The 22,636-nt window shown below is 43.2% G+C and overlaps 1 protein-coding gene across 3 annotated transcripts in view; it reads left to right on the plus strand.

The window, feature by feature from the left end:
* Positions 1-22,636, plus strand: part of GLI2 (GLI family zinc finger 2) — a 191,753-nt gene that overhangs the window by 120,252 nt on the left and 48,865 nt on the right. For all 3 annotated transcript variants that reach the window (XM_085066915.1, XM_085066914.1, XM_085066913.1), the window contains exon 3: positions 2,925-3,030. In XM_085066915.1, coding sequence (XP_084923041.1) covers positions 2,925-3,030 — 106 coding nt within the window. The remainder of the gene's footprint in view (positions 1-2,924; positions 3,031-22,636) is intronic.

Raw genomic sequence — 22,636 nt, forward strand, 5'->3', positions numbered from 1 at the left:
ATGTGGTAGAGTTGGAAATGGGGATGTGAAAAAGGTACCCAAGGCATAGGCATTGCTGACCTTCCCATGGGCCACATAGATTGAAATGCTAAAAACAAACCAAGTGTGCCAGTGGGAGGGAGGAAGTTCATGGAAGTTTTTCTCCCATTAATAATCAGAGGTGTGAGGAGGGAGAAATTCTCTTCAGATGTCAATTTTATACCAACAGATAGCTAGGAAAGGAGGCCAGGCAGCAAACAGCCCGTGTTTTCTGTTTCCCAGTTCTCCTGAATGACAGGGAAAGACTCTTTTAGCGCAGAAATTTCCAATATTATCTCAGCAATCAATCATGTAGAAATGCACAGTTACAAAATAAAACATAGCTGGCTTGGCTTTTAAGATATTCAGTTTGACCTGGTTTTAGTAGTTTTAGCATTATTAATAAATTAAACTGCTCTAGGGCCATTAGGATGACTTTCCATATCATTAAAACTCAGCCACAATTGCCATTACAGTTTCAGCCCAGGTCAGCTTACATTTTCCTGCACTCCGGGGTATAACTCAACCCCAGACCTGTCCATTACAGCCAGAGTGGCCACCCTGTTTTGGGAGGTTGCTAATCTTCACCTGTAGGGATGCTGCCAGCAGGGTTGTGGGTTGGTCCCAGGACCACAGAAGTGTTCTTGCTACTTTGGGTTTATTTGTATAGCATAAATATGGGGTGAACACTACAGGAAGCCCAGCCTAAGGGCTCAGTCTGGAAGAGATGTTTGTGTTGTCTGACATTGGATGTCTGTGCAGGGACAGTTGATTCTGTGACTGTGCTTTGCATGTGATGATGTAAAAGATCCTTTGCCCGATTCCCTCTGGTCCCCACAGCAGCCACAGGCTGTGGCAGCAGTGTCCCCAGGGAAGAGGACGGTAGCTTTAGGTGTCTGCCAGCCCAGGCAGGAGTTTGAGCTGAGCCTGGTTTGGGGAGACCAGAAGCTTTACTGTGCTGTGTGAGCAGGGGATGGGGTGTGACAGCTAAAGTCTGGTGCATTTGTCCTGGAAAAACACTGGTTGCCTCTTAAAATGAAGACTCCCTGCAAGTGTCCTTATGTTACAGATCATCCATACCCAGAATGGTTAAAGGGTGAATCTTCCTCCTGCAAAAGCAAATCCTGAAGGATGCAAGCTCGTTCTCTCCCTGAGCTGCTTTTGGGAGAGGAGGGGAGGGGGGCAGAAGCGGGGGAGGTGGTTAACAGTTACTCTACTGTGTCCTGACATTAGGCGAGCTGCAAAAATGCTCCCAGTGTATCAGGTAGTGTGAGGTGCCAGCCCTTTGCTGGAGCACGGAGAGCAAGTCTGCTGTGGAGCCTTAAATACTTTCCACCCCGACTACCTTAGCTTAACGCCTTTCAGCAGAGTTGGCAGGAGGGTTGTTTTTGTGTAGTCTCTCACCTCTCCCAGCAGCCTGGCTGACGCGCCTGTGCCGCACTGTGCTCAGGGATTGAGCGTTGCAATGGGAGTAGGAGCCACAGATCCTCTCGCTGATATGCCGGGAAAGACGTATATGAGGATTACACACAGGCTTTGCGCGACGGACCTGAGCGGAGCGCAGCCCCACCGGACAGCGTCGGCGTAGCTCTGGTGCAGCTTGAGCCACAGATGCAAAAGGCTGAATTTTAGGTCTTTCATAGAAAAAGATTTTGGCGTTCACTGAAGTTTGCTGAGCGACAGCGAGAGACTTGGCCCAAGCCGTGACACTTTGGTTTTGGATGGTGCTTCCCCAGTCTCCAGAGAGATGGTACCTGTCACGGAGGCAAGTTACAGTGAAATACTGAGCACAGGCTGGGTTTTTGAAATGCTCGCTTAGGAGGTTGGTTTTGTTTTACTTTTGGTCTCCAGTTAGACAGAAAGGCCAAGAAGCCAGAGAAATAATGGTAAAACCTGCAACAATATTAAGTAATCTTTAATGAAGAACTTCTGACTGTTTGTAAAGGCAGAGCAAGACCAGCATTTTATCTTTAAGCCGATGGCTGCCCTGAATGTAGAAAGGGGCATCTTTGGAGATGCGCGGAGCCGTGTCAGAGGGTGATTGTATGGGATCGCTATTGAGGTTGTGCGGTATCGCTATCGAGGCTCCGCTAATTGTATTTCTTTAGCTTCTGTAATTTTAGCAGGAAAGGCCCAGGCAGCCAGGCAGCGTTGTCGGGGGTGGTGAGGAGAAATAACCTGATGAATTTTCCATCAGCTCAACTCACTCAAATATTCTCGCCGTTAACTTTTGGGGTCAATAATAAATATTAAAACCTGTAGATTTAATAAGTCAATGTAGGTGTTCGCTGCCTTTTGAGACCACTTTATCTTTCCATCAAAGATGAAACAAGCTTCTCAAATGAATAAAAAATAGGGCCTCAAGTGATTACAAGTGAGAGCAATTTGAGCTCCTCTCTCAGAACCTGGCAGTAGGCACTTCTGAGCCTCTTCTGACTGCCTAGACATTCTGCTTTAGCGCTGCTCTTGCTGTTATATTTTTAGGTAAATATTTCCAACTTGTGTGTACAGACCTTCAGGAACAGTGTTTGCTGCCACTCCAGGCTTGAGGGACGATGCAGGTCTGGATCCCACCAGGCTCTGTTGAGTCTGATTTGCGTTGCAAGTCTAGTTTTCCTTGGTGCTTGCTATAATCTCCTCAAGTTCAAAGAGCGCTTAGCTGCTTGTCTTTGTCAAAAACCCTGTTGGAGATCTTTTATGTCGAAGATGTAGGATTTTTCCGCATGACTTTGATTATTTATTCATTCTACTTCTCTGGTGTATGATAGCGCTGATATCATGAAGACCCCTTGTCTTGCACTGCTCTTGCTCTGAAATTCATGGAGATTTAGTGCCTTTGAAATTGTTTTAAAAGGGAAGGAAAAGTTTTTGAAGTCCCTTTTTTTTTCTTCTATTCCCCATAACAGTGCCGCAGCACATTTTTCCGGCCTTCCACGCTCCTTTGCCAATTGACATGCGCCACCAGGAAGGACGATACCATTACGAACCTCACTCTATCCACGCTATCCACGGGTAAGTCTTACACCTCCACTCCTGTGCCTTGCTAAAATGTCAGCCACCTGCAGTATTCCAAATCCCACTGCTAAAGTCCCTGGGACTTACTGCCCTTCTGGCAAGCTGGCCTACTGGCCACCCTCCACCTCATTGTCCCCATCCATGCTGACCTGCCTGGCAGGAGTGCTTTACAGCGCTGTTAAGCCTGTAGAAGTGCCCTATAGCAGCAGGATGGGAGCACAGGGCTTCTTTGTCATTATTCAGCTCAGGTCCCGGGAACAGGCTTGACTTGTGTTTTTACACCCGCCGTGTTTCTCACATCATGCCTTGCCTGGGTCATTTCTGTCACCATCTTGGCAAAGAACCAGCACTGCTCCCTCTCTTTGGAGATCTTGTGTACCATTCCTCCCTGCCTGCCAGTTGTGGGGAGAGTGGCAAAAGGCTGCCAGGAATGCCTTAATTCAGTTTGATTTCACTGGACAACAGCCCGAATGGGCTGGTGGTCATTTTCTAAAAGTGGTAATAAATCAGGTCCTCATGTGGGTGTCCATGTCCACTCTGGAGGGGCAGGACTCTGGGTTTTGGTGGTGACCTTTTCATGAAAGCCTCCTCTTCCCAAGGCAGCTGATGTGCAGCGAGCACAGAGACTGGTCAGCGGCTACACCCCAAGAGGAGGGTTCACGGTTAATCTCGTCATCCAGGACATGACAGCTCAATAGTTCTTGATGTCTTGAAGGAGATACAGAGAGATCTGTTTTTACCTCTTGTAAACTTTGATCAGGGCAAGGAAAATGGAGCCATCAGGGATGTGAGCAGAGGTTCTAGTGACCGTGGGGCTGGAAGTGTTTCTTCTAGTCCCTGAAATGCACTTTCCCCGTGAGAGGTGAGGAGCAGCGTGATGGCATTGGCAGTCCCACAGCCATCCCAAAATCCTTCAACCTGCAGCTGTAACACAGGGCTCAGGCATGGGCTAAGGGACAGGTTCCAGAGTACTTGGTGTAGGGGAACCAGTAGGAGCCAGAAACATTTTGCAAGAACAAGGGAAGAACAGCTAGGGCTCATCACTTAAAAAGCTCTGTTTGATCCCCTGGAGTCCTGTTACAGCCTCACTGCCTGGCCAGGGCCAGTGCTCACCCAGCTTTGCAGGGGCTGTTTGAGGAGCTGTGATGCTTCTGGATAGGTGTGAGTGAGGGAACAGTCCCTGGGAAGAAAGTAATGCACACAGCAGCAGCCAGGAGATCTGTGGAGCCCCACAGCTACCATGGCTTTCTTCTGCTTCCAAAATACTGCAAGAAATAAGTGATAGGGCATTACCCTGGATCCTACCAAAAAGTCATTGTCTTTTTGGCTGGCAGTCAGTTTGACTGGTTGTTTAAAGGGGCAGAGCAGCTTCTTCCATGCTGTGTGCAAAGGGGAAATGACAAAGCAGGTTGCTAACATGGGAATTGGAGCAGGGGGGATTTGGGAAGCTGCATGAAATAGTTTGCTCTTTCATGCAAGTACATGCAAAAACTGTAGAAAAAAAAGACAGAATAGTAACTTGCTGGGAGATAGTTAATAAGCCAGAGCTCTGGCTAATAAAGCGCATACTGAAAAGGGTGATATTCAAACAGTGGTTAGAAGAGAGGCTGGCAGATGTCCTGATGCTTGTCACAGGTTATTTGTGTGCCCCAGTTGGTGCTCCCGTTCACTCCTTATGAGGAGATTTGGGTGCACTGCATATACCCTGGGGCTCCACAGCAGTTTCTGTGGTGGGGTCATGAGGCAAGGTCTACAAAATGCAGCTGAGAGCTCGCCAGCTGATGCTATGTACCTCTGAATCATATCCCCAGTAACCCCCATATCTTACTGTATTGGGGTTGTCTTGCTGATAGACCCTGGCCAATTGTACAGCGCTGGCAAGTAAGGTTTCAGGTCATCTGCACCAATATTAATAATCTGCTGTGTTAGCAGTTACCACATTTGTCTACCAGTAAACCAAGAGTGTCTTGCATAGTATTTGGGTAGACTTGTTGGCAAATACCTGTTGCATTTCTTCTTTGGGATTCCTCTTGTTCCCAGCAGGTCCTCTCACAAAACCAATTTGCAAGGTACTGGAGAGAAAACTTGGTTGCAGGTCTTAAAGAGGAAACATAGTCCTCTTTGAAACTACCTGGGCACTGCACTGAAAGGTGCCTTTGTGGCTGGAAAAGCACCAAAGCTGTGCAGCCAAGTGCTTCTTGGCTGTGGCGGTTTTTTAGGGTCGAAGGAATGCCGCTTCCGTTTGGCTGGTTTTCAAGTACCCTGCACTATGGCACAACCACATTGGGAAAATTCTCTGCAGCTGTGGAGTTAGTATCTCAATCATTTTTTCTCTTCAAATTTTATCTGCCAACTTCTTAAAATCACGTCTTGCCCTTTATGCCTCTAATTTTTTATTCTACTTCTCTTTCGTCTTTTTTCTCCTCCTGTCTCTGCTCTGGAGGTCCCAACGTAGCACTCTCTCCATGCTGAAGGATGTCCAATGTGAGATCATCCAGACATGATAGTAGACCTGGGCTAGAACATGCTTAGTAGCTGCATGGCTCTTATTCATTACATGTGGTGTACTCTGTTGGCACAGATGAGCTTCTAGAAGTCTGTACTCCATCCTGGTGGTGCAGAAATCAATCCTTCTTGTTTCAAGAGTAAACAACTCGGTAAAAAAAACCCAAGGGCATGTGCATATTTTCACGATAGAAAATTATGGCAAATGTTTGGAAGAAAAATTGCGTCACTGAGTTTTGGCTTTATGATTAATGTGATCAGTGCCTGACAGAGAGCCCCCAATTCATCAAGGCTATATTCTACCTGTCTGCTGTCTTGACGGTACCAAATTTATCTAATTACATGAACATTGCACAGCAAATTAAGTGCAGTCTCATTTGTTGCTAACTATGGGGTCTTATTATCTGCCTGCTGCATTATGTCAAAGGTTTGTTTCCTGATTGCTTGATGTGACCTGGCAGTGCATTCCCCTTCATCACTGTTTGCATTCGGCCTAATGAGAACATACGTTATTTTATCTCAACTGGAGGGAACTCATCTGCAAGGCTCTCTTGAGCAGAACCACCTGTGGGACCCTTTGCTTGGGAACATAGATGGGAATGTGGAAAACTTGAGTAATAAAGGACCTGCGTGCCAAGATGGGCCTGAAAGACTTCCTGCATTTCTCCTCACTGTTGTCATTCCTTGTGTCTCAGTGGCTTTCTTGTTAAGCAGCATAACAAATAATTCTCAGGACTTGAGTCTTCTTCTGAATCACGGTGGATTTATTACATATATCTAGAGGCAGATTATGTTGGGGTTTCCTTGAAGTTTACTTCTAGAGATTTTCTTCAGGTTGTTTTAGTGTTTCTCCAGTCATCAGGAAAACACACTTTTCTGTACAACCTTTGTTGATTTTACTTATTTGCTGATTAATTTTTTGGACATCTTTTTTTTTTCATTAACAACAATTTGACAGAATCTTGGTGCTTACTTGACTTGTCTAGAAAAATTAAGTATCTCATTCATATTATGCTTGAGTTCTCTGCAGTGAAAACCAACAGGGATATCGTGGATTCAAGATATCATCCTGGATTCTGATGATTGTGAGCCTGTGGATGGAAGGAAAGGATGGAGGGAGAGGAAGAATTGGAATCCAGTGGACACTGTGAAGGATGTAATGCAGAATGGAGTGAAACAGAATTTGGGATTAAATCAATTCCAGGAATGTAGAATTAGAGCAGAATGTGTAAAAGAAATTGTATTGGGCATATAAATTATACGAGCCAATACTTCCACAACGTAACATTCATTTAACAGTAAGTAATACTATAGTACTCAAAGGCTAAGAAAAGACAGAAAAATAAACTTAGAGGTTTTGCATTATTCTGGTGATATGGGATCAAATTACAGAGCCACATACTGTTTTTCTCTGTGATCCTCTCTTCAGAGCACAGGATGGCTCAGGCTCTGTGGAAGAGCAGTAGTGGGTCTTACATGCATTTTCTGCATGTGGCTTTTATTGATTTGTCAGAATTTCACTCTTCACTGTTGGTTGTATGTCAGCACTATTTGAGCAAAAGTTATCAGACAGATGTCTGCAAGCTCAAAGCAGAACCAGAGAAATTCACTTCATAAATGAGCACAGGTCCTTTTCTAACAAAAGGGGCAGTTTGTATTTTAGCAAGTTTCTTCACAAAAACCTACTCCACTGGGGTCTGGTCTTTGCAGTAACTCCATCTGCTTTAAACGAAGGGGACTCAGCATCAGCTTTACCAAACCAACCCCTTAACTCCAGAGGAAAGCTGCTGGCAGATATGAGAAGTGACTGCAGAGAGCTTCCTTCCACTCCCCACTATTTAGTGTGTTTAGCTATGCTTACCTTTTTTCTTTTTTTTTTTTTTCTAAATCACAACAAAAATAAGTAAAAACTCCTTAGCTCAGCTTAAAAGTCCCGGCCAGTGAAAGAGCCTTCGGGGCTAACCCTTGTAAACAGCATGCCTAGGCTTGACTCAGCAAGAAGCTTTTTAACAGTAGCTCCTAAACTGTGGTTAAAACCCATCAGGCATTATGCACTGTAACAAACAAAAGCAGCCTTGTTTTCCTACCAACATCCTGGTGCTGTTTTAGGATGCAGTTCTGACATTATTTATTAACAAAATATTGTTGTTGCTCTTCTGTCCACACATAAAAATAGTAAAAGAAAAAAACAAACCCTGAGCTGATAATCACAAATTCCATGGCTTTCATGGGGACTGAATTGTCCCAAAGACCTAAACATAGAGAAGACTTCATCTCCATGATAATGTGGAGTTGCCCTTAATTTCCCTCGGGTAGGGATTTTATCTCATTTAATCAAGGATCTTCCTCCATTTCCCTGAGATCTTAATATATTACAGATTTTTCCTGATATCCAGCCTACACTTTTTTCTTTATCTGATCCTATTACCCCGCCTTGTTGAAGTTTGTTTCATTTCTACTGTGTTAAAAATTACAGAATACCTTTTCAGGACTGGTTACAATTTTCCTGAGCTGTTTAGGCAGGGTGATTCACAGGTAGAGGAGGTGACTGTTAAACTTTTCATCATAAAAAGACTATGTCTCAGGTGTTTACAAATTTGCCAAATTAAATGTCAAACCCAAGATTTTCTATGTTAAATATCTGTTCCAGTCTGGCTTTCTCTTGCCTTTGTTGTTTTTTGTGAGATGCAGCCAAGGGAGGCCAAGTGGGGTTAAGGGAAAATATGTTGTTTAGCCGTACAAAAAATAATAATCATCATCATCTTATAACCGCTTTTAGAAACACCAGTGTCTCTTGCTTTAGAGTTGGAATTTGTTATTGTCACAGATGTGCCTTTTGCTGTTCGCATTCTACAAAAACACAGAAAAACCCCATAAATTTTGCCAGATAGAAATCCTTTGAAAAGTCTAGCTTCAAGTACACGCAGTGAAGGGGTGTCAGAGAGTTTTGCAGTGAAATTTTCTGACTGCCCTGTGGCTCTGACCACACTTCAGCTGAGCCTTGCCAGGGCTTATCTGACAGTGCTCCCCATTTTCTACTGGGGTGTCTCCGTCATCCCTTCCACCCTGGGGGGATTCATGACTTCTTGGAGGAGAGGAGCTATTTGCAGTGTGAGCTCTTGGAGCTGCCTTTGTGCATTATCAGGTGTGCATAAAGTGCCTACAGTTTCTCCTCCATGGGGCACTGCTCCCACGGGGCTGCAGCTGGGATCCCGTCACATGCTTTAGGATGGCACCACTGGTGATGGTCATTCCTGCAACAAAGATGCCGCTGGGCTGAGCCACAGAGCATACATACCAATAAAACCTGTGTGTTTTCATATTTACTTTGCTACTGGAGTAGAAAATCTTTGGCAGGTCATGATTGATGGTACTGTGCTGCTTAGGAGACAGAGCGAGCTCCCTCCGGAGTCAAAGCAAACAGCTGCTCAGAGAGGCCTTCTTATGTGTTTTGCAAAGTTTTACGACTTTCACCAAACAGATACATTGCTCATTTGGGAAACAGGTTTGGGGGCTCCCACATCCAATTTATTCTGTCCCCTTCTTTCCCACATGCTTCTTTTGTTTATTTAAGAAAATCAGTTTTCAGTGGTTTGCAGGGGCTGGTCCCGTCCAAGAGGCTGGTTCAAACCTCGCCCTGGTCTGTAATTAGCAGGAGTCTGTTGCTTTTAGGTGGCTCTTTGGTAACCTACAGGAGGTGATTTGGGGGACTGTCAATACCAGGATTAATACTTGATGGTCACTTGATCCATCTCCAGGAGACCACAGATGAAATGCTAGGCTTCTGCTGTCATGTTCCGGGAGCTGGAAAAATTACTTTAATTCCATCTGTACTTCATGTCTAAATTATTGTCACAGTAATTCTCACCCTTTTGATATCTTGAGAGCTAAGAAAAAGACTCCTTTGGGTTCCCAGATTGGTCTTGTAGCTTGTTTTCAGGCACCAGGGAGGAAGTACACAGCGCTACCTACCTGTGCCGAAACTGAGAAGGTGCACAACTAGCACCTTCTGGCATCAGTTGAAGGACAGATCTAAAGATCAGATCTTTAGAAAATGGGGAAGGCATAATTCAAAACACTGATCGGGGTAGAATGTTTCTGTAGGTTTTTGCAGTCTCATAAACTATTCTACAAAAAACCAAACCGAAACCAAACAAAAAACAAACAGGTAAACAAACAAAACCAAAACCAAACCAATGGAAGACAAATCCCCACAGCTTTCTCTTTTGAATCTTGTTAAAATTTTTCAAGCATATTCCATTATGAGAGAGATGTACACATCTGTGCTGCTCTTTAAATTCAGGATAGTTTTGTCATGTATGTTTGGTTAAATAGCCTTCAGAGTACTTCGAATAACCGAAAGCTGAAGTCCAGAGGGACCTGAAGGGGCATGGTTTCAGAGTCACTAAACTTATGCAATAAAATGCAGATTGGGCTTAGAAACATTTGGGCTGCATCTCCAGCTGCTGAATGCCAGTGACATCGGGCTGGAGTGAGGGGCCTGGGTGAGCTCAGGTGGAGTTCTGCCCACTCGCACTTAGGGAAGGTCTGAGCCACCGAGTTGCTGGTGCTGTGAAAAACTGCAGCTCTAATTTAGCCTAATCACCACCAGAAGTGTAAAAATGGCTAAGAGGTTTTAGTATTGAGAACAAAAGCATGATCTTTGAGGTCTTTCATGTAAACCTCTGGCATGTGTTCATTTAATATGATGTCACTCTCTAATCCACCATTGCTTTTAAATGTCATTCTCAGAGCTTCATGTCAGTGAGTCTTAACTGATAATCCCTTTGCTTACCTCACTTTATAGTAGATTAAAAGTGACTTCATGCCTCCACCTTATCCACTGTTAAGCTTGTGCTTTAGGAAAAAATTTATTTGAACTCTCTTCTCCTGCTGCTTTCTAAAGAGTTTCTAAACAGAGAGCATGTGTCTTTCAGAAGCTATCTCAATAGGATTGCCCATTCTCTATTGCTTTCAGCATCTGTGAAAATGGATAAATGTTCAGTGCCAACTTCCTGCCCTTTCAAACTCCAGTGTTCTGAATTTGTTTCTCAAGTTCTCTCAGCTAAATGGGGAGCACTGCCCTTCCTGGCCTCTTCTTTTTCTTAATCCTAAATAAATCACCTCTCTAGATGGTATTTCACCTCTCACCAGCTTCTTGCGGTCATGAAGACAAGAGATACTGAGACCTGTTGAGGTGTTCTGCTCCTCTGTAGCACTTTCTCTTGTACTGCGCAGGGGTGTGTGGGTTCCCCCTTGTATTTCCTGGTCTTGTATCTCCTGGTTGAACTTTTACTCCATCCTGTAGCAAATCCTTTCTCAGTATATAAAGCTCTTCATGCAGTTAACCTTCCTGGTCCACCCTCCTTTTTTTTCTCTCCCTGAATTTCACCCTCCTGCTCCTAGTACACTTCCTGTGTAACACGTCCCTCCAGATACTTGCTGCATGTTGTCATATCCTCCTCCCTGCTCTAGAGAACTGGCCAGGCTGCAGCCTGCAGCATATAGTCAAATATCAATCCACTCAACCTCCTAATTTTTTCACTGTTTCACTGAAATCCTTCCAGCGTGTGTGAAGATAAATGGACAAACCCTGTCCATCCCACTGGCTTGTGGAATGAAGCCTGCGGCACATCACTTTTCAGGTGCTGGGTAATCTGGATTCCCAGCTACCAGTGGCCATGGGGTGCAAATTACACAAGGTGCTGAGAGATAAAAACTAATGGCAGGAATGCTGGCTTGTGATGCTGGAAGAAAAATGTAGGATTTTTTTATGTCCTTACAGAGTGGAAATTTTCAAATCTCATTCAAAAGCTCCCCCCACGCAGCAAAGAGCAGAGAAGTCAATTTACCCTGGATGGATGAAGGACTGAGTCAACTCTGCTGGGATTAGAACATGTGGTTCAAGGGATCCTAGGTATTTTGGGTCTGATTCTTGGACCACCCAGATGGCTGGGGGGAAAGCTAAAAAAAAAAAAAACTAATGAAAAAAGGACCCCATTTGGCAGATCTGTGGGTCTGGATACCCTGCGTGCAGCTGAAACCGTGCAGACACATCTGCTCAAACTACAGGGCAGAACTGGGTGCTGTTACCCTGGCAAATCTCAGATGTGTGCACCACTCACGCAGGAGTGCGTGTGTTTTAGTGGGCTTTCTAGATCCCTGGCTTTGACACTAAACCACGTAAGTATGTTTTCCTTCTGTGTGCCAGACCATTTTGAGAATTTGCGATTTTACACAATTTTCTGCCTTGGAGACTCTTGATTCCTGTTCTTTTGTGTTCCACCACTGATATTAAATAGACAGCTAACAGCTGAAATGTAGAGCATTTCTCAAGGGTCAAACTTTGAAAAGTGCCCGTGTTATTTCAGATAATAAATCGTAGTGTTCTGGGTCTGGCTAACAACGTTTGAAAGTGGGTGTTGTGGGTTTCAATATAGTGTTGACTCTTAGGGCTGGCTTGTCAAGTGCTGGTAATGCAAAGGCTCAATGGGTTTTGCAAACAAGCTGGATCCTAGTTAAGATCAAACTACTCCAACCTCCATTGAAACTCAAGACACTAAAGCCAGTTCTAGTAAAGGAGTTAAGTACTTGAAAATTCATAAAGTTGCTGGAGTGGAGTTAAGAAACACAGACATGTTAATGAGGTGGCTTGTGCACACTTGGAGCCCAGTGTGAATGGCCAGGCCATGCAGCTCCTGCAGGACTGATGGGAATGTTTTCTGCCTTGTCTCCTCTCTGCTGTAGAAGCATGCACATGGCAAATCTCGTGGGAGGATGTGCTATGGAAAAAACATATTCAGGGTTTAGATGATATCAGTTGGCCAGGCTCCACTTCGAGAGCAAGTTTACTGCATTCCCTGCTCTCACTTTATTGGCGTGTGGGGTTGGTTTTTGATATAATTGATTGTGGTAGCTGATAGTGAACCATGAGAATGTGAGCCTTTTGATGATTTTTTTTAAGCAGATACTTGAGAGGGGGGAGAGGGGAGGGGTGCCCTAGAGCCTGGTAGGAGCTGTCCTTTTGCACCCCCTGGGCAGCAGAAGGACCTGTACCATGGTTTCCCTGCTGCTGAGCACATGCTGTTAGATTAAATGTGAGAGTTCACCTCCACCACCACCCTTCTATGGCTGTAGTGGTGTGCCAGTATCTCTTTTGCACAGGTGGAACCTCCTCACAGCAGTGGTATTTCTTCCTGCACAACTCATTTTATTTCTCTCTTACACCTCTCCCTGCTATGCACACATTAACTGAAGCCACTTATAACAGCACCTGGGTTCAGGCAAGACTGAAAAAATATGTTTGGACTGTATAAAAAGCAGTCACATTCAGATTTTTGAGTTTAAGTCTTTCAGAGAAATAAATATGTATTCTTAAATCCTGTAAGGGCCTTTGAGATATTTTCTTTTTGATCCTGTGAAAGCATCCTGGGGAAGAATTTGTCTTACTTCTCCTCTTGCACCTTTGCAAGTGGCCTTTCTAGCTTGGTTATGGAATTACTTACATGGCTTTGATTTGCAAACCAGCTTCTGGACATGGTGCCTGCTGATTGAATGCTTCATCTGAAAGCCTCTTAGGATCCCACAGAGTAACCACACATCCCAAAGTACCACTGGTAGAGGAAGTCTAACAGAGTGTGGTTAATACACTAAAAATAGGAAAGTTGCAAGCTTACAGCTGCATTAGGGTGATGTTCTTACATGCACATTCTTGTTTGAGACTATTTGTCTTCACTGTGAGATAAAACACTTGATTTCATAGGCTGTCTTTCATCCTCACTCAAGTGAAGTATGATATTTTACAAGAGAAAACTGCATTGTGGATGACAGAAAGCAGAGTGTAGAATGATAGGGTGGTGAAGGAATTAATGCATTCAGTCATCAAATCAGTAAATTAAAGGAAGATCAATCTAATGAGGACTAGCAAGAAGTAGAAGATTTGTAGAAGATACTTGAAAAGAAATGATGATGCAGAGGGTCACACAGAAAGTGCTCTAGGCTACAGAACTGTTTTTAAGCCTCTTCCTATTCAGGAATACATGTAAGTATATGCTTAATTAGAAACTCCTGTTTAGGTCTGTTGACTTTAGAGAAACTTGAATGCATATTCATATGCTGTCCTAAGGAGAGGTGCTCATCTGAAGAAACCACAGAACAGAAATGTTTACCAAATCTTGCTTGTGTTTTTGTGCTGTAAAAATACTTCATATTAGAGTTTTTTCTTGTGCCAGTATGGACTTGGATGTTGGCTTCAGACCTGTTACAGTAGTGGATTATTTGCTGATATTCTCATGAAAGGCTTCACTTCAGTTATGATTCATTAGATAATTTTTGCAAAGTATAAGTCAAGGTCTAGTAAAGAGGGACTCTAGAGCTGTGGTGGTTACTTGCACACAGCACTGCTGTGACTCCAGCATCATCACAGAGGTCCCAGAACTGGTGTAAAACAGGCCAGTTTGGAGCAGTCTAGCCATGTTACTATGTGAACAAAATGTGTTTCTTCTTCCTCGGAAGAGCAATTTCAAGGAATTAGCAGTGTCTGAGGTGCTGCTTTGACCAACTGATGACCATCCAGGTCAGATGGTGTTGGTCCTGTTTGTTTGAAAAGACCCTCAAGGAGCCAATGATGTTTTCAGTTCTCTAGGAGTAACCAAAATGAGGCCTTTGCTGCTGTTTTACCCTGATCATGAGGCACCCATTTTGTGATGACATCTTTTGGGGATCAGAGTATATACCTTCTTGGTATATTGTAGGGATCAGGTCAGGGTGAATAATTCTATTTTCTGTAGACCAGCTGAAAGTATTTTGCAGTTGGTTCCCAGGGGGGAAATCATATAGAAGTAATTTCTAGCTTTTTCTCTTTTTTCCTAGTCCTCCAGACCAACTGATTCTCCAAAAAAGTATCGCTAGGAACTGATGGACAGTGAAGTATCTGCAAAGTTTTCTCCAGTATGTTTGAATACTTAAATAGTTACTACCTGTTGGTATATTATTTCCAACAGAAGTCTCTAAACAGAGAAATAGTCATAGTGAAACCAATGTCAGCAGACCCCAAACCACGTTATTCACTTGAAAAAATAGTAAACTTCCAAAGTCAAATAGATTTCTATCCATCTTTAGAAAAGAAATTTTACACAAACACATAAACCAAGCATTTTTCAGGCTAGGTCAGAGAAATTCAAACCCTCACTCAGGGCATGAGATGACCAGACTGTAAGATGGAATCGAGCCAGCTTACATATTTCACAAGTCATGTCTTTTAAGAGTTCCAGAGGATCTTTACAGAGGACAAATACACTGGACTTTTGGTCTTTAGTGGATAAGAGTGACAACCACTTCATATTCCTCACCAGAGCATCATCACTTGGCCTTGCCTAGTGAGTCAGAGGGAAAAGCATTCTCCCACCAACACCACTTCCTCTGTGTCCTGGGATTTTCTTTGCAAGTCGTCTACTCAAGGCTTGGCTAGGTCTTGACCTCTGTTGGCATGCGAGATCTAAACCTGGTATGACTCCAGACTTCCCTCAACCACGTCTGGTTTGAATCCTATCAATGCCTGCATGAGTGTTACCACAAGAATAAGAATCTCTTCAAAGAGTTGTTTGTTTGTTTGTTTGTTTAAGAAATGGCTTCTGCCAAATGTGAAGGAGGTGGGAGCTCTGTGAGCTGTACCTTCTGTCCCTTCAAGCCCTGATGTGCTCCTGGATCTCAGGATCCTGACAGCCTGGTTTCTCCTTGCTTGATCCCTGCAGAGCAGGGTTTGCATTTCTGGTGAATTATGTGGCTGCTTCTGGTAAGGATGGATGGTGAGCAGAGACTTGGGCTTGATTTTCATGGAGATGTCACATTGCTTCAGGTATGTCACTCTGGTGCAGCGTATTGGGTGAGTCACCTTTCCCAGATGACTCAGTGAGTAAATGGCATAAATTGAGGGACAGAAGATTCCTTGGGGTGCCTTGTGCTGAGGAGCAGTTGTGCTCCCTCCCAAAGTCTTGCACTAGATGCAGTGGTTTCCTATCCCTCTGTTTGGTTTTTAACTACGTTGCCAAACTGGAATTTTTCCAGGATCTGGCTGCTGTGATTGACTTCATTACTTTGTGTTTCATAAACCCAGCCCTTTCAGCTCTGTGTTCAGTGGTGCTTTTCTCCCAGGCAGGGCTATTTTGTGGTTCACACATTCACCAGCAAAATTGCTGCAATCTATGAACTTCCAGTGCAGTAAGGATTTGTATGTGCATGTGTTGTGTGTGTGGAGTCTTCCTTATGTATCAGTGCAACGTCTCAATCTAGTCTTCTCCTCCTGTTATCATCCTCACTGAAAGCTGGGCTGAAAGTAATCTCCTATCCTACAGTGCATTGTGGTCTGCACTCCCCAATTGCATTGGAGTTTCAGTTGAAAGAGCCGCTGGCATCCAGGAGAAAATCTATGATTAAAATGAAACTGTAGACTTTTAGAAGCTGTTCTTGAAAGCTGAAGGTAGAAGATGGGCATGGTGCAGCCAGGCAATCTGGCATCTTGGAAGGTGTTAGAAGAGCTTGACAAATATGCCAGTAAAAATCCATGGGTGCAATAGCATGAGCCACATTTGTTGTTAATTTTTTACTTGTCTAACTTTTGTTCTCCTTCACTGAACAGGAGAATGAGAGCTTTCATGTGGGACTTTTGTAATTACAAGTTTATCTCCTACCAAGAAGTCCTTACAACTTATTGTATTTGCTCTGTCCCTCATATAGTCTCTGACTAACCTTAGAACATGGCCTGCACATTTTTGTACCTTGTCTTCATTGTCTAGAAACTCTTTTATAATAGGCATGAATGGTTGTATTAATTGCTATGGTTTTCATGAGTACCAAATGTGTACTGCATGCTGGGTAAGAATAATCATATTGCCATTAGCTTTTGAACAGTTTTACTGTAGAGTAAGGTGTTGTGCACAAAGGGAAATGTGAATATTGACAGTTCAGATCTGGATAGTTAAATTTCCTTGGTTACTAATAACACTATAGATTATTTAAACCATAAATATTTTTAAAATCCACATTATTTTTACCTGTTACATCCTTTGCTTACTTAAACAAATCAAGCAGCTGATACAACTAAATAAAAAAAAAAAAACAACAAAACATGCAAAGTGGAGGATCTTAAGTTCTATTTTCAAAGTAAACACCAAGACAGGAGAATTCCTTACTGCAATCCCATCAGCAGTGTATTCCTAAAATGAATGTATGTAGGAGCTTGCACCCCACTGAAATCAACTTGAGCTGCAAATGGTGCTTGATGGTGCAAAAAGGTGACTGATGGGACTTTCAAAACCTTCTACCACATGGAAAACCTCACTGCTGGGATTTCACCATGGCTTTGATTTCCAGGCTTGGTTTGTTTACCACTGAGTTGTCTAAAATGGGTAAAGAAATCCACTGCACCTGAGCAGTTCTGATTTCTCGTTTCCAGACCACAGTACAATGGCCCAGTGTTTGCCTTTTCCAAAACCAGAGAGAAATGTTTAAATAACATTTTGTGCTGAATTATTAAAACTACTGCAAATGTTTTCATTAAAATTTGAGTATGTTTAATATCCCTTCTCTTGAATTTTAAATAGAACCAATACTTGGTGACTTAATTGCCCAGCAATATCTCTTTTTTAGATTTTTGCCTTATATTAAGAAAATGAGTGTATTTACATAGTTCCAACCTAAGCACATCTCGCTTCACCGACTAATTGCCTCATTTAAAGGGCACAAAATGTTAACACCTTTTGGCTTGGCTGAGACTTTACATCATGCTACATGCTGAATCCCATAGTGAACTTTATCCTATGCAGAAGATAAATCACGTTCTCTATCCTTCTTGTAAAATGTTTTGAAAAACCCCTTCACAACTCTTTGGTCATTTTAAACTGTCCCCATTGCATTGAGGTTGTGTTCAGACTACCTGGAGTACCATCTCAGACAGAGTCTGGCTGCTGTTGTGGAAAGGAGTGGCTGTAACCTGTGAGATGAGCACCTGCAGTTGACCATGCAGCCATCTCTTCCTCAGCTCTGCACAATTTGAGTGTGTAGAAACAGTGCTGGGGGTCTCATCCTTCTCACCACTTAAAAGCCACATAAACTGGTGTTTGGTGAGATGCAGCCAGGGTGATTTTTGAGGTTGTGGAGTTATGAGGATCCTCCTGCTTCTGCCCCTGGATCAGCAGTAAAGGTGTCACCAGGACTGTTAGTGTGAGGAGGAAGTCTGTAGGCCTTTGCCAGCAGTGATCCTGTAAAAAAAACCCTGTTTTTCAGGCAGCACCCCAAACCCAGCTGTAATTCCCTGGAAGGGGGAGTGTAAAGAGTGGCTGTGCCTCTGCCATTGCAGCATTTGAGAGAGAAACAGCTTCAGCAACTTGGCATCAACCTGGTGCTTTTGGGAATTAGATGTGACATTTGAGGTCAGGTTGGCATAACTTAAGGGTCAGCTAAGGGCTGGACATACTGAATTTCCTACTTCCACTCAGCTGAAGTGCCCAGGTTTTAGCTGAGCTGAAGGAAGATCTGGGGTATCCGATATTGATGGGAGGCCCCATGCAGGCAGAGAGGCAGGTGAGAGCGGTGGCCAGGAGAAGTGAGGCCACAGCTCAGCCCCAAGGACAGAATGCACTGGAGGGTGGTGGTGTGGTGATGAGCTGTCTGTGCTCAGGTCTCCTCTCCTGCTGGGCTGGTGAGCACCAGAGCCGCTGGACACCAGCACAGCCGCGGCAGATACGCAGGATGGGTTCTCTGGCCTGGAAAGGCCATGTGCATGTGTACATCACTCTCCAGCTACAATGACAACGGCTCTTTGAAATGCTTTTCTGCATTTGCATTTGCAAAAGCTGGATAAGCCTTTTTTTAAAAAAAAAATCTGATAAGTAGCAGGCAATTGAATTAACCACTGTTGACTGTATTGCTGTCTCTTAACAAACTCCATCTGTATGGTCTCCCTTTGTAGACACAATTTTATAACTTAATTTCCCTACCAAAACATCAGTGTTTACTTAGTAAGAAATCTGTTCTTTGTCAGCTTAAAACAGTGATTTCTTTATTACCACTCTGCGCAAGGAATGACAGCACAGAGTTGGCACTGGAGCAAGTCTGGTTGAGTCTACAGCGTTGTAATGGAAACAGGGTGAACTGAGGGTCAAGTATAATGGGATTTGTATACAGAAATGTGTCTGCATAAGGAATAGCTGCATGAGATAAGAGAATGAAAGATGAGGCCTGCAGGTCTCCCGTTGCATGGTGCTGGGGAGGAGGTATTGCTGTAGGTACACAGCTCACACAGGAGATGGGGTTACCTCTGCGCCGGCATAGCAAAGTTCCCTAAATCACACGTGCCTGCTCCTCCACCAGCTGATGTTGGTGGATGTAGAATGGATTGTGGCAGTGGTCAGGGATTAAGAATGTTCTGAATGTAATTTTTACTGATTTTGGGAAGCATAGGGTCAGTGAGGGGTTTTCAAGATAGTACAGTCTGTGGCTCCCCTAAAAGTTTTCTAGCAGAGTTGTTAAACACAGTATAGTGAATTTGGCCTGAATAACAAGAAGCTCGCAGAGATTTTTTTGCTGTCTTTCACAGCCCCTAGAGGAGTTTTTAGTGATTCCCAAGGGTTTTGCAAACCACAGGTTGAAAAGCACTAGTGTAAACTTTCAGCAGTAAACAGCTGGGGAACATCAGATCCCTACTCCTTCCTTGATAAATGTGTTATATTTTCCTACGCTGTTGAAAAACTGAAAGAATAGTAGAGCAGCTGTGGTCAGTGACACCAACAGATCTGGGAGCAAAGGAGTTTTGCAAGGGAGACTTTTTGTGTGGTTGCGTGGCAGATGAGATATAAAACACCTCATCTTTTCTTCCCGAGATGATGATTTGGGGGGTGGGGGAAGCATCCTGGCTCCTTTGAAGTGTGTTCAAGTTGTGCAGTGCAGTGAGCAGTGCTGAGGTTTTACCATAGGACTGGGCTTCTGTTCATTGCTTTTACTTTTTCCTTCTACAGAGTCATTCTCACTCTTAACATTGCAGGCTAGAACTGGTAGAGAAATGCCAGTTGTTTGTTGCAGGCAATTGGAGAGACACTCTGCTTTCTCCGAATTATTTGTGCTCAGCTTTTCCCTATGGAAAATTAAACTCTAGCAGAGTGTTGTCCAGATTTAAAAAAATATATTTCTCATTCATGTTCATTTTCTTTATAGTGATAAAAAAATAGAAAGGAAAAAAAAAGTGATAGGTTAAAAAGAATAAATTAATGTTGAAGTGCTAATTTACTTTTAATTCTTGTTTTGTAGAGAAAACTCCAGAGAAACTTCCAAGAGAAAATCTTGTTTGGAATAAAAAGGGTTTATTCCCTGCAGTCATATCAGTGAAAAACTTTTACCTAGTTCTGCTCTTCACCATATAATTGCTTGCTTTTCAGCATACTCGTTGCAAAGCAAAGGCTGGTTAGATCAGCCAGTCTGCTGGATCAGATCTTACATTACATCTTGAGTTCTTTGAGTGCCATTAGCATTTCCTTTTAGAAGTGAAGAAATATTGACAGTTTGGTAGGTTATCTCGCATTTTACTGCACGTTAGGGCACTTCAAAGTCTTTATGTAGTGATGGGAACTGTCATGAAGTAGATGTGAAAAGGGCCTTTGGTCCAACTAAAGCTGTCAGCAAAAAGATTTAGGGCAGATGGTTATTATTAGAAATCAATGTATTTATTATATATTGTTCAGGAATATTTCCCTTTGGAGGTTACTGTGAGTGCTGTTGCTGTTTAAAATGTGTCAAATGCCTGTAAAATTAATTCCTGCAGAAAACCCAGGGAGCCCCGACCAAAAGCTTTGTTATTATGGGAAGGCACTTCTCTTACTCCTTTGTGCTGTGATGCACCAGAGGCAGGTACACACACAGCAAACCAGCAGAGTGCCTGGCGTGTGTCTGTGAGTGTGTGAGATGGATTTCTGTGCAGCTATCACAATCACCTCTGTGTACTGACAGAGCTCCTCTGACTGCTGTGTCTGGAAAGGCTTTGTAGAGATCTGTGCTGTACCTGTTCCCATTTTGTTATATTCCCCTCTGTAAACTATGGGTTTTGGTTACTTCCAGTTAGTTACAACAGCTTACTGCTGTTTAGGGCAAGTGTGTCATCTTTGCAAAGCTTGAACACCAGTGGTTTTCTCCTGTACTTTAGAAAAGAAAAGCAGGAAATTTCAGGGTTTTGTAATTAATTGGATGTAGTTTTTTCTTCCTTGGTGTCTTGTTTAGCTATAGGATTTAAGTTATAGGACCTTGGATTATGGGAAGAGGACATTCCCAACAGAAAAGGAGCATATTAGTAGAAACATTAATGCTGTAAGTCGCTGTCCTGGAACAAAGATTCATTTTCCATTCACCCTGTGATTTACAGCACATTCCAACCAAGTGATTTGGCTATGGTCTTCTGGCATAACATTGTTTGCCCTTTCCCTGACATTTTGCATATAAAGAAAAGTTATGAGCTTCTTGGGCATTCGAGGTACCAGGAAATGCAGGAGTCTACCTAATTTGTTAACATGAAATTATAGATGTCAGACACAGACTCTGTTAGTTAACGCTGGTTAGAGTAATGCTGCAGCCAGTTGATTGTATTACAGTCATGATGAAGAGGAATGGTCTTTTTTTGCTTTTCTGGGATATGACAGGTATGGAGCCAAGGCAGATTTAAAGTGTAATGAATGAATAAGCATTTTCAGTAGTTTGCCTGACTCTTCCATGAGCCCCATTGCTGTGGTGTTGCTGCCACTTTCTTCAATGGGTTAATGCTGGCATAACATGGAAACAGATTTTTCCAAAGTAGCGTAGGAATTGTCTTTTAAATGCTAAACCCTTCTGTAGCACTTGAATGTTATAACCTTTTAAGGGAGAGAAGCCTCCACCCAAAAGTAGCATAGGAAGAAGACGTTGGGCAGGGATCAAAAATTCAGATTTCTTCCCCACAAACATGCACTTCCATTTGTTTTCCCAAGCCCAATGTCTTCACAGCTACAAGCAAAGTATTCACTTGAAAGTGCTAATATCCTCAACATGTGTCCCAAGGGAAAACAATCAGATGCAGAGAAATGGCTGTGTCACATCCGACACATCTCTCTAACACCCATTTCCCACATCCCCACACCAGTGTTGACTGCTCTCAGATCTCCCTCACTGCTGCCATCAGGATCTGGTCCATGTCTACACCTCTCCCTATCTTTTTTCCCCACTGATTCCCACCTGGCTTGCTCCTTTAATCCACCATGCCACTGCCTAGCCTTCATCCCCTCCCTGCCCTGAGCCTGCAGCGTTTTGACACCCCAACTCTCAAATTTTGTGGCTACTGGAATCAAGTTCTCATGCCTGGTGGTTTCAACCTGGAGCTCACATGCCTCCAGGTTTGCGCTGCTCCTTAGGTTCGCTGCCTTTCACTGGCCCCTGCACTTCTATCCACGCTTTCCTTCATGCCTTTTCTTTCACTTTTCTTCCTTCTCTCACCCTCATCTACCTTCCTTGAAGTTCCCCTTCTTAAAATATGCTTCTTCTCTGAAGGCTTTCATCATTAATCTCTCAAGAAACTATCTTAGAGCCTCATCTGCTGTGCTTTGATTTATTCGTTGTGCAGCTTTTTTTGGCAAGTATCTCACAAGAACTGAGCTGGTCATCCTTCTACCTCCATTCCTAAAGGAAAGCTTGTGTGAAAAGGTGGGCTTTCAGAACTTAAATTAAAAGATCATGTAAGTAAGATAATTGGATAAAAAAAGGATATTAGGATCTGAAACAGAATGTTTACTTGCTTTGATGTGCTTTGGGAACATATGTCTGCACAGTGGGTTGTGTGGCTGATTAAGTATAAAACAATCTGAGAAAAAATCACCACTATTAAGCTTAAATCAAAGATCTCTCCCTAAGACACTAATTTGATTTGGGTTTGAAGGTCCCGTATCAACCCTAATTTCTACCTTTGATGTCTTGCGTCTTTGTGTGTTGTATAATGGAGGGCAACCTTACTTATAAAAATTTGCGGTTTTCTTCCATTTTAAAGGCAAATATTGTTATTGTTGTTGTGTTGCAGTTGTGGCTACAAATG

The sequence above is a fragment of the Lichenostomus cassidix genome, chromosome 7 (assembly GCF_008360975.1).
Source record: "Lichenostomus cassidix isolate B80296 chromosome 7, HeHo_3.0, whole genome shotgun sequence".
Classification (NCBI taxonomy): Eukaryota; Metazoa; Chordata; class Aves; order Passeriformes; family Meliphagidae; genus Lichenostomus; species Lichenostomus cassidix.